This window comes from Ichthyophthirius multifiliis (genome assembly GCF_000220395.1).
Source record: "Ichthyophthirius multifiliis unplaced genomic scaffold scaff_1120509249686, whole genome shotgun sequence".
In the NCBI taxonomy this organism is placed as follows: Eukaryota; Ciliophora; class Oligohymenophorea; order Hymenostomatida; genus Ichthyophthirius; species Ichthyophthirius multifiliis.
In genome coordinates, this window is record NW_004087459.1 from 84,096 (window position 1) to 97,280 (window position 13,185).

The window sequence follows — 13,185 nt, forward strand, 5'->3', positions numbered from 1 at the left end:
TCTTTTTTTAATTTATTTATTTTATACAAAATGAATTATATAAATCATTTTATTATTAAAAATTATTTTTTTCATTTTTTAATACACTCTCTTGTATTAAAACTTCTCCTTCTTTTATAAAATAAATAAAGTTACAATCATCGTTTTCTGAAAATATTACTTAGTCTTTAGTAAAAGTTAATATTTAAGTTTCATGTAATAATATCATCAATTTTGATTAAGGAATTATTTTCATAAAATCAAAATTTTAATAAAATTCTATTTATTATTTTATAACAATTTTATTATATTATCCCATTATTTTCTAAAAGCTTTATTTTGTTAAAAATATTAAATGACAATCTGTTTTACATATCATAGTACCTGTCCTAATTAATAGTTATATTTATTTTTTTGTTAAAAAGAATAATAATAATAAAACCTTTTTTATTTTGTAACTAATGCTATTTCTCCAAAAGCTTCTCCAGGTTAAAATTCTTTTATAAATTTCATATTAGGATAGTTTTTTTATATAATCTATTAGAATTCTAAGTCTTAATTAATTACCTTAGATACTCCTGTATTTAATTTGGGTGTGCAATTAATATCTTTGACAAAATATTCCTTTATTTATATACTATCAGTTTATTATTTCTAAAGTCTAATATTATTTTCATTAATTTAAAGCTATTCCAAATATTTTTATTAAAACAAAGGAACATTTTCCAATATGGAAACACTGACATCTCTTATTTAATTTTAGTCTTTTAATTCGCTATTATTTTATACTTATTCAGAAATGGTATTTATACTATTTTTTTATTTTAATACACTTGAATACTCTAAATTCAATTTTACAGGAAAAGAGCTTTATTATAATTATTCGCAAAAAGACTATTTCGTTTAAATTTGCTAATATATTTAAATAATATTTAATTTTAAATTAATTTTTTATTTTTTACTCTTTCTTTTACTAATTTTTTTCTACTATTATTCATATACAATAATCTAAAAAAATATAACATATTTATATATATAAATATAAATATAAATATATATATATAAATATAAATATATATATATATATATATTATATATATTATATATATAATTTTTTAAATTACTCTTTGAAAATTCTTTAAAAATATTTTGTTTTATGTAAGTTTATATTTTTAAGTTTTTATTATTTTTCCTATTCTTATTTTTTTTTTTTTTCTGTTAACATTTTTTCGATATCCTCTGATTCCTACTATGATTTAGGTAATAATAAATGCACATTTCCTTATTTTTTATTTAAATTTATGATAATTTTAATAAAAAAAAACCTTTTAAAACAATATAATATGCATCACCTTCATCTCCAATTTCAAAAATAGTTTAATTTTTTTTTATAAATTTATAACCTAAAGATTGTATTAAATATTCATAAGTTTTCGGATTTTAAAAAATAGTATCTTTGTGTTATTTGAAAAGATTAATATTTTGAATAGCTCTTTTAATAAATAGCTTTTCTTTTTAATTTTGTTTCTATTTTTTTAAAATTTTAATTATTGTATCTGTGTCTTCTTAATTTTATAAAGAGACTTCTTCCTTGTCTAAAATATCATTAATTTAAGATAAAGTATATTATTTTATTTTATTTTGAAGGTCATTTGGTTAATTATCTTATTATTAGGAAAAAGAAAAAGAAGAATAAGTTCTTTTTATTTATATTTATTCTAATTTTTATATCTTTATTTTTATAAAAAATTTTTTATCTAAAAAACTGGTTTTTCATGATTTTTTTTATCTGCTTATTAAGAATTTGTAGATGATGAAGTATGTTTTTTTTTTTTCTTTTAAGTCTTCAAATAAACTTTTCTCATTATTTTTATCATTTGTTTTTGTATAAAATGGCTTTTGATAAATTTAACTTTTTCTACTATTTAAAGTGAAATAAGAAATATTTTATTTTTAAATTTTCTAATTGGAATCTATTAGTATTGATGATTTTAGCTTTTTTAGTTTTTATGACTATGCTTCAATTAAACTTTTTATATTTTAAGGTGAATTAAATTATTTTTATTCTTTATTCATTTAATAGTTTTATATATATTATTTGTCAATTTATTTAAATTATATTATAAATATTTTTAATTTACTTAAATATTTATAAGTAAGATGAATTTAAACTTAATGTAGATTATGGCATAAACATTTTATAAATTCAATATCATTATAATTTAAAATGAAAAATAATTATAAATTGACATAAATTTAGGTTTTGGTTTAAAGAAAATATAAAATAATATAAATTATTTTTAATAATATGTATAAAAAATGATGGAAAATTTATATTTAAATAATAATATCAGATTTTTAAAATAAACATCAACATTTTGTAAAAAGAATTATTTAAATTTAGAATCAATATATTGTATTATTTTATTATTCATATTATTTATACTATTATTATTATTTTAATTAACAACTCAATATTTTTTAAATAAAATTATCTTAACTTATTTTTAATTTATATATAAAATTGTATTTTATTTTATATTTAATAAAATTTTATAATTTAATATATAAAATATATTCATTTTATTATTTTTTTTTAGAATTTCTTTTTAATTTTTTCTTTTTTCATTTTTAATATAAATATTTTTTTTTTAATCAAAATAATTAATATAAGAATTAATTTTAAATATTAAATTTCTTTTATAAACTAAATTTATTATTTTTAAGTTATAAAGAAAAAAATTAAAATATTTAAAAATATAAAAAAAATATATATAAAATGAATTAAAATATAATTACTTTAGGCCTTTCTATTATAATATTATTATCAATAACATTATACGTTTGCAATAATAATAAATAACGAAATATATTATTGCCTAAAAAAACGCCATAAGAAATGTAGTAAATGTTTGAAGAATTTAATGTAAAATATAACAAAAAATATGCTTCTTTAGATTAATCATCCTATAGATTAAACATTTTTACTGAAAACTATAATTTTATCTAAGATCGTAATTAATAAATTACAAACTTAGTATTAGAAATAAACTAATATACTGATTTAACTCTTGAAGAATTCAGATAGCTTCATTCTGGTTATTAATAAAAATAAAAAAAAACATTAAGATTGCGCAAAAATACAAATTTTTAAAATGAAGATTTACCTGAATCTGTTGACTGGAGGGATAAGTTAACAACCCCAGTTTAAAAATAAGGAGCTTGTGGAAGTTGTTGGGCATTTTCCACCATAGTTGCTTTAGAAGCTGCTTATGCGAAATAAACAGGAGAAATAGTCAAGCTTTCAGAACAAAATGTTATGGATTGTTGCAAATTAGAAGATAAAGGATGTAATGGTGGAGATCCAGAAAGTGCTTTAAATTGTGTTACAAAGTTAATTAAAGGAATTATGAAAGAAGATGATTATCCTTATTAAGCTATAACAAGAAAATAATGTGATTTTGTTAAAGAGAAGTCTGTATATCTTCCCGATAATTATGAAGATATAACTCCTAAAAATGAGTTAGTTTTAAAAAGTTTTGTCGCTAAATAGCCTGTTTCTACATGTATTGGAGCTACTACTTAAATATTCTAATTCTATAAAAGTGGAATTATTAGTCACAGTGAGGATTGCTTAAATTTACCTGATCATTGTATAGGTATTGTTGGGTATGGAGTTGAAGATGATAATAAATATTGGATTGTAAAAAATTCCTGGGGAAACTAATGGGGAGAATAAGGTTATGTAAGAATTCTTAGAACTGATAATTCTAATGATATTGGGATGTGTGCGATTGCAAGTGAACCAAGAATTGTTAATTGGTAAGGGGGAAATAATAATTAAACTAATTGAATTTTTTTTTTTTTACGTTTATTTTAATAATTTGTATGATATTTTTTTATTTTATTTTTTATTTAAAAAAAAAAAAGTTTTTTATGTTTCCTTAATCATTTAAATATTAACTTTATTTAAGTAGTTTTTTTTGTTTTATATATTTTTATTTATTAAATGATTATTCTTTAAAATAATAATATTTATATTTAATTAATTTTTTTTTTAAAATTATTAGTATATATAATATTTTATATTTCAATAAACATGACTGTCAATTAGTTAAGCAAGCATACTATGCCTATCTTATAATTCAATTTATTTATTTTCTAGATTTTATTCATATTCATATCTGGCTTTTAAGACAATTTTAGTTCCAGGATCAATCATAGAAAGTTCATAGTCGTCTGTAAATTAATAATTTTTTAAATCTAGATAGACTAATACTTTATCATAAATTCCAAAATAATTTAATAGGAAGAATATAATAATTAAACAAGGGAATAAATTAGTGAATTTTTTTCCTAAAACATGAACTAAATTAATTTCACCTAAAATAGTATTAAAAGCACAATCACGAATTCTTATAATTTCCAAATAATTATAACACAATGGACAAGCAATTCTAGAAAAATTCTAGCATGTAAATAATAAACTAGGGCCATCAGTCTAATGATTAGGATATAATCCATATGATTTACTTAATTTTAGCCTAAAATATGCATAATATGCATTCAACATCATATAAAGCAAAGGTATTAAAGTAATCATTTATAAATTTACAACACTATAATCCAAATATAAAGAAGAATGTACAAAGTTTCCTAAAAAAGAAACTTCTTTAAATGAATAAAGACTAGCTTCACTAATGAGTAAACAAATACTCATAACAGTTAAAATACTGCATAGATATATTTAATCATCGATACACCATGACAAAACCATATCCATTCTAATTTATTAATTAGGTTTGCATATTTTCCTACTCTTGGTTATCTAATGCTTGATTCAATGACTTAATTTATATTATTTTCATTTGCTATTACATCTTATTACCAAAAAGAGGCTTTTAGATGACTTTTCCATTTACTTCTTGACCTTTTTACTTCTTTAAAATATTTTTTTATTTTTGTTCTAAGAATAGCCACTGAATCTAAATTATATTCCGTTTGTGTATTATCTTGTTGTTAATTTTATTCTTCTTTCATTTAGTCGCGTTAAATTTCCTCTTCTATTTCTGTTTATATGTCTTGTGGTAAAATCATTATAATATTTTCGCAGTATTAGAGAATTTCTTTTGATTCTTCTGTTGGATTTTTATTATTTAATTCTTATTTTCTTATCTTTAGTATCTTTTTTCCATATATCATTAATCTGTTTACTGCTTTCTCTTATTCTTCTTTTATTTATTAAGCTTTGAAATACAAATATGCCATTTAAAGCTTCAATTACGCTGTCCTCCAATGTGCTCTTGGTTATTAAACAAGAGAATATCCAAACAAAATCATAATTTCAAATAATCCCCAACAATTAGCCATACTTTTAAAAAACTAAATCATTTCATAATGTTTCATTAAACCACATTATAGTAATATTGCAATTAATACTCCTCCTATTAAACCTACAATTAGGTAAAATTTCAAATTTTCTACTAATGAATATTTTAGTTTTCTCCACCAATCTAAATAACCTGAATCTTAGTAATATTAAACGATAGGTATTACTACCCAACATAAAAAACTAACTAACCAATAATAAAGGAAATATATTGATTATAATCTAACAAAAACTTTGTCTTCTGTTTATTTTAACTAATTTTTTTCAATTCGTATTTTTACATATATATCAAATGGTAAAAGTAAAATTAAACCAAATATTATAAATAAATCACAAAATATTACTATTTTTATAAATAGTGTGACTTCATCATTACTGTGATACCAAATAAACCATATGATAAAAAGGAATAAAATAAAAAACTCAAGTAAAATTAAAATATACATATTAAATATAATTATTTTCAAATATTTTTATGTAGTTTTTTTTTTGTATTTTGATTTTAATTATTTTGATAAAATATTTACAAAAACTATTTTTATATTTTTTATTTTAATAAAATATTCATTTACTCTTTTTTATTTTAAATATACATTTTTAAAAACATAATAATTTTTATTATTTATAATATATAATTAATTAATAATCATCATTCTGTTTTATTTTAAAATAAATTTATATTATCTTCATTATATAAATATAAAAATTTCGATTATCAATTATTTAATATGATGTTCATTAAATAACTTGATTTTTTAAATAAATTTAAATTTTGTGTAAATAGTATTGATATTTTTCTTTACTATAATTGTTATTTTACATTAACGAATTTAAAATATTATAAATTATGTATATTTTAAAATAAAATATATATTATAATTAATATTAAAATTTTATATCCTATTAGTAAATAATATTCTTATTTTCAATTTATTTTTTTAAATTTCTTTAACTTTGTTGAATGATAGAACATGATTCTAATCTTAAATAATTTACTATTCTTTTCTTAATTTTTAAATATCTTCTCGCTAGAGGTTTATTTATAATATATCAATTAAATAGGTTTAAACCTGTTTTTTTGTTTCAATTTTTGCCTGTTAGAAATCTCGTATTTTTTATAGATAAAATTATATTTATATTAAGGTTTTAATTTTATTATTAGTTTTTTAAATTAAATCTTAAAATAATATTTCTCAAGCTTCTGTCATTTAACATAAAAATTTAAATTATTTCTTAATATTATATCATTTTTTAAATGATTTATATTACATAAAAATTAAAATTATTTCTCTTTTTAACATTAAATTCTGAAATATTTCATTATAGATCAAACATATATTTTATTTTTCATAAAAGTATTTAAACAAAATGTCTTTATTAAAAATTATATAATTAAATATTAAACTAATATTATTATAAATTTTATGTTCTTATTATTTATTATTTAAAAATAAAGATTTTATTTACTTATATAATATTAATATAAGCAAATATATTTTATTTATTCTATAATAAATATTAAATGTAAAGATATATTTAATTTAATTAAATTTAGATATTTGTAAACAAAAACAAAGATAAAAAAACAAATAAAAAATTATAAAAAGTTAAGGATTTTTATATAAAATAATAATAAAAATTAAACAAAAAATAATAAATTATATATTTGTGCTGGATATAAAACAATTAGCTTAATGGTATTATAATAAAGCATAAAAAAATTATTTTTATTTTAAAAAAATTAAAAAGACGCAAAAACGAAATTTTATAAATAATTATAAAATTGAAAATATAAAAATATTATTTTTGATAATTTAATAAAATATGATGAATATATTATTGATTTGCTATTTAAGATTATATATTAGAAATATAAAATAATTTTATATTTTCATTTTTTTTTATAAATATATATAAATATAAGTTTGATTTTATTTTATTTTTTGTTAAAAATATATGTACCTATTATTTTTTTAATCGTGTAATAAAAAAAAATATATATACATAAAGCATATTATCATTAAAAATTTAAGTTTTTTTATTTCAATTTTAAATTAATTATTTTACTTAAAATAATAAAAATATCATATTAAATTCATTTTGAAATGCTAATTATATGAAAAAGCATAATTTAATCTAAAAAATAGTTATTATTATTTTATTTATGGTATATCTATTATTAAATTTGTTTACATATATATATATTTTTTTCATTTTAAATAATTTATGCAATTTATATTTTTTTCTTTATATATTAGCTAAAATAAAATTAACTATTTTATATTAATTTTGATCAGAAGTTATATTTACATTAAATTAAAATAATTGAATAAGATTATTATATCATATAATCTTTATAAATATTAACTTATGATTTAATGTTTAAATTATGCTATTTAATAATATTAATTCCAATGTTAATTCAATTTTTAAATAATTTAGTAAACATAACATTATACTATTTAAATAATATTAATTTCTCTTATTATTTTGATTTTTAATTATAATGTTTTTATATTTAAAGAACTTATTTTTAATTAATTAATTATATTAAGTACTTTTATTTTATTAATTAATTATTTGGTTTAAATAATTTGATTTATTATTTTGATTTTTAATATTTTCTCATTAATTTAGTTTATATTTAATATAAAACTGCTTTAATTTGTTTATTAATAGATTGTTGAATTTATATCTTAAAGCAATATTATTGTTTATTTAATGATTAATATTTTAAATAATTTTATAGAATATATGTAATAACATATATCTTTTTATCTTCTTATATTTTAACAGCTTGATATTACCTTATCTTATATGTTCACAAAATTATTTTTCTTTATTAATGTTTAATCAATTGAATTTTAAATTTTGTTTAAAAAAAATAAAAAATTAAAGGAGTGATTATATCAGAAAATATAATAAAGTTTGATTTTTAAGTATTTATATATTTATTTATATTACTTTTAATGATATAATAAAAAAATAAAAATAAAAATAAAATATAATATAAATAGAATTACGATTTAATATTTATAAAATATTAAATTCTATTAATTTATAAATATTAATATAATTATTTTTTTATTTAAAATAAATATAAAATAATTAAGTACTAAACTTATCTTAATAATAATATATAAAATATAATATTTATTATTAAAATATTAATATAAAAATATGTTTAAAAATTTTTATTAATATAAAATATAAAAAAAAAAAAATTTAAAAAATAATAATATATAAAATTTTGATTATTATTAATATTAATTAAAATCAAGCAAATGATTCATCGGCTTCATTAATATTATTATTTTTTATTTAACTTTCATTAAAATAATAAGCAGGATCAATACTATCTTCTTTATCATGTGGCTTTTCTTATATCATTTACATGTTTTTGCTTGTATTATTCATCGATTATTAAATATTTTTTTCAGATACAATTTATTCCATATAAGTAAGAACAGGAAGTAAAATTTTTTTCATATTTGTATTTTCAATATATTAAAACATTTTTTTTTATTTCAAGAAATTAATACTTTCTACTAAAAATTATTTAATAACTTCTATTCCATGTTCGAACGCCTATTCAACATAAAAGTTAACTATTTCTTCTATATTATCCATAGTTTATTCTATTTGATTTTTATAAATTAATCCAATAGTACTTCCAAATAATACATCTGAATTCTAAAATAATGATTTAATAAAATATAAAAATATATAACTAATTAAAAAAATATATTTGAATTTTCTTAAAATTTTTAAAAATAATTAAAAATTAAAAAAATATAAAAAAGTAAAAAAATAAGAAAAATTAAATATAATTAATTTAATATATAATATATAATATTTATATTTATATATTTTATATATATCAATATTTATATATATATATTTTTTTATTATATTATTTATATTATAAAATACTTTTAATCTTAAATCTGAATTAAATTACAAGTCTAAAAGTATAAACAGCACCTATTTACTTTATTAACATAAAGAAACGTCACATAGAGAAATAAAAATATATTCTTTTAAAGTATTTGCTATTGTTTCACAACTTTCCATATTAATAACTTTAAAGTCTGTATATTAGAAACAAAAATGAATAATATCCATATGTTCTTACGAAAGTTATTCTAATTATTTATCTTATTCTTTTATTTGTTAAACTAATAATTGTAGTATATTTGAAGCATAATTTCTTATAATTTTTGAATTAATTTAAGATTTGTATTTTAATGATCTATTTGAATAAATTAAATATTAAAAATTGTCTAATTGTTTTTATTATTATCCTTGATTTTAATCAATTTGTTCTTCTTTTTCTTCATCTTCTTCTTCTTTGTTAGTTTCTTCGTTTGGATTTTATTCTTATGCTCTCGAATTTTTCATTTCGGCTGTTAACTCTTCGGAATGAAGTACCCATTATCGTGTTTAATGTGAACAATTAAGAATTAAATTAAGGAAAAGTTCTAATAAAACTTTACTTTCTCCTAAATGTTCTACAATATAGATAAATGTTGTTGTTAATATTATTGCACTTTGTGGCTAGCTTGCTGCTTAGTATATTCCTTTTGCATATTTATCAATTTAATCTTTTAAATCAGTAATAATTCTTTCATTTTCAATAGAAAAAACTTTTAATTGGCTGCAGGATTTTTTACTAAAGCTTAATATTTATCACAATTAATAATTTTTTAATTAATTTAGAAAATAAAATTATTACTATACATTTGCATTCCCACCATTAATTTCTTGATAATTAGTCTATTTTTGTTATTAATTATTTAATTACTAATTCAGGTTATATATCTGCAGCATGTGAATATAAAGCGAGAGACATTACTCTTAAATTTGTGGGTGAAGCAAACAAATTCCTATTAGCATAATGAATTATACTATCAAATACTAATTTATTATAATCACTATATTATTCTTCATATTAAAATAATACAACTAATACTTACATAAATGTATTCATATCTTTTAAACATTCCTTTATATAAAAAGTTAAAATAAATATATAAATATATATAATTATATATCATATAATATATATATATATTTATATATCATATTAATATAAATATATATTTATTATAAATTTACTTTTATTGAAGAAATCATTTAATTTTTACTAGCAGGATCATTAGGACAGAAACAATAAATTGTTTATATCATAATTTCCTTTTCTTAAAAATAAACTGAGTTTTATATTTTCTAACATAGCTTTGGCAAGAAAAATTCAATAAATATATTTTTTGTTTTATTATAATCTCTCTAAAGACTTTTTTCTCCAAAACAACGTATAAATTCTCCTAATAAAAGAAGACTTTCTTTATTATAACTTAAATTATAAAGACAAGTAAAACAGAAATTAAAAAAAGACCATAAATTGTTTGTTTCTTTAAATAAAAAAGAAATAAAAGCCTCCTTTTATTATAAAATTTCATTTAAAAACGAGCATACAAATTCATCACTAAAATCATCTATTTAATCTGCAAAAGCTTAAGTTAAATTAAAATTTTTTCCTTTTATTTTATTTATTTCATCTTTGAATTCATTTTATTAGAATCTGGTTAATAACATAGTATTAAGAACATCAAAAATTGTTTATTCTATTACAATTTTTTCTTTTTTTTTATTTTCTTATACTCCTCCTTAAGAAAACATATTAATCTAATAATAATAATAATATGATATAATAAATAATTAACATAAATAATAAATACACTATCTATTTAATTTTAACTATTAGGAATTAATTATTCAAATTTATCTATAGGTCATCCACTACTAACTCTTCTAGTAATTTTGCTTTTATCCATATTAATTTCGAGTGGTTATTATTATTACTATTATGATTATTATTATTATAGTTCAATAGGAAGAATTTTATTTTCTCTCATTTTTAATATGCTGCCTTGTACTTATTTCACAGTTATATTTTTTACATCAATTTAATAATTTAAGCTTCCTATATTTTAAGATATAGGTTTTGAAGGTACACGTAAAGAATTAGTTCTTTTTGAAGAATGACTTGTCATTTAAACTTTATTTTCACTTACTATTGAAATATCAACCTTTTTTTCTTCATTTTTCTCTTCCTTTTTATCATTTAACTTCTCTAAACCATTTTCTTTGAGCAAAAACGATGTTGTTTCATTTTTGTCTTTAGAAAGGGAAGATGTGAGGAATTCTTTTGAGTTTATATAATCAGCTAGAGGTGGTTTTTATATTCTTTTTTTTTTTTTTTTTTTTTTTTAAGAAAAAAATAAAATAAAATATTTTGATACTTTCTTTATGTTAAAATTTAAAATATTTTAGACATAAAAACTATTAAAACTTCCATATCTGAATCTACAAGAATTGGTTCCCATTCATTTTTTTAAATTGGAATTTCATTTTTGGTAAAAAATAATTATAATAATTCCCAATTGTTTTTTTTTCGAGATTAATTATGACTATTATCAAATGAATGCATTTATATTTTTAATGGATAATATCTTTGGAAAATTTCAGCTATTAAAAAACCATTTGAAAGATCTCTTTATTTTTTTATAAAAAATAAAATAAAATAAAAATTAAACCTTTTAACATCTTTTACAGAATAACTTAAATCTAAAACTTATATCCATTTTAGTATTTCTCTTGGAAGAGAACGAGAAACATATTTTAATTAAGGTGGTATTTAATCTACTTAAATTTCGGATCCTTTATATTAATTTTGAGTTCCTTTTTAAACTAAACTCATTGTATTAGTAAATTTTTTCTTTTTTTATTTTATTTTCTTTACAAATATAAATAATAATATAGAAGTTATATTTTTATAAGGAAATATATTTCTTATATATTATAATAAAAAAGAATATATATCATTATTGTTTTATATAAAAATGGAATGAAAAAATATAAAAAAAAATTATATATTATTAATTTATTATATTAAATATTTTAAATATTATCTATTTATTTATTGGATAATCATATATGGTATTATAATTATAATAATTAATTGTATTTCTAAAATCTATAAAGTTATATTAACAACTTATCTTAATTATTAAGCTATTTTTAAGGTAACATTTATAAAAATTCAACTTTATTTTTTATTTCTTTTAATTTTTAAGCATCAGTAAGTTAATTAGTAATACATTTTTTGGGTAACAAATCAACAGTTTAAATATAAGGTAAATCTTTTTAATTACTTTTAAAAATAGATAATCCATCTGATAAATCATATAAATCAACTTATTTTAAAATCTAATTTTTATTCATATCAGTAACTGCAAAATTGTTATAAACACTTTCAGTAAATGGTGGTAGTACTATAAAAAAATTAATAATATAAAAAAAACATATAAAATTATAATAAATAGATATAAATAAATATATATATAAATATATATATATATATATATATTTATATATTTATATATTTATATATATTTATGTATAGATATTCATTTATTATTTTTAAATAATATTTTTTAATGTATAAATATTTCATTTTAGAATATTTATTTATAATTTTTTTTTTAATAATATTTATTATTAATATAATATTATGATTTATTTGATTTTAATATTATATTATTTTTGTATAATATATAAGATAATTTTTATATTTTATACTTTAATCAATATTATTTTTAATCCATTTTTTTGTTAAAATATTTGATATCTTTTATTTTTCTTAATTAGATAAATTTTTACTATAAGCGAAGGTTCCATATAAAATACTTTATGTTTTACTCCAACTACATGCTATTTTTACACAAATTGTATTTTTAATTTTACTTAACATT

The 13,185-nt window shown here is 16.5% G+C and overlaps 2 protein-coding genes across 2 annotated transcripts, besides 14 other annotated features; one reads left to right on the forward strand and one right to left on the reverse strand. All coding sequences in view use genetic code 6, as the record gives it.

Moving 5' to 3' along the window:
* The first annotated feature begins 244 nt into the window (after positions 1-244).
* Positions 245-293: a microsatellite.
* A 709-nt stretch (positions 294-1,002) lies between these two features.
* Positions 1,003-1,089: a microsatellite.
* A 1,745-nt stretch (positions 1,090-2,834) lies between these two features.
* IMG5_023500 (papain family cysteine protease, putative) lies at positions 2,835-3,849 on the forward strand (the record flags this gene model as incomplete). The annotated part of the gene is made up of 1 exon (XM_004039382.1): positions 2,835-3,849. A coding segment is annotated over one exon (996 nt), but the record flags the coding sequence as incomplete, so codon positions are not given.
* Positions 3,850-9,137: 5,288 nt separating this feature from the next.
* Positions 9,138-9,193: a microsatellite.
* A 13-nt stretch (positions 9,194-9,206) lies between these two features.
* Positions 9,207-9,269: a microsatellite.
* Positions 9,214-9,295: a microsatellite.
* Positions 9,217-9,295: a microsatellite.
* Positions 9,226-9,291: a microsatellite.
* Positions 9,296-10,001: 706 nt separating the features above from the next.
* Positions 10,002-12,131, reverse strand: IMG5_023510 (hypothetical protein; the record flags this gene model as incomplete). Its single annotated transcript, XM_004039383.1, has 4 exons — positions 10,002-10,373; positions 10,487-11,031; positions 11,175-11,617; positions 11,674-12,131. 4 exons carry the CDS (start codon positions 12,129-12,131, stop codon positions 10,002-10,004), a joined length of 1,818 nt encoding a protein of 605 aa, XP_004039431.1.
* Positions 10,397-10,471: a microsatellite.
* Positions 10,405-10,475: a microsatellite.
* Positions 11,221-11,254: a microsatellite.
* Positions 12,132-12,723: 592 nt separating the features above from the next.
* Positions 12,724-12,763: a microsatellite.
* Positions 12,757-12,825: a microsatellite.
* Positions 12,757-12,840: a microsatellite.
* Positions 12,779-12,824: a microsatellite.
* Positions 12,841-13,185: the final 345 nt, after the last annotated feature.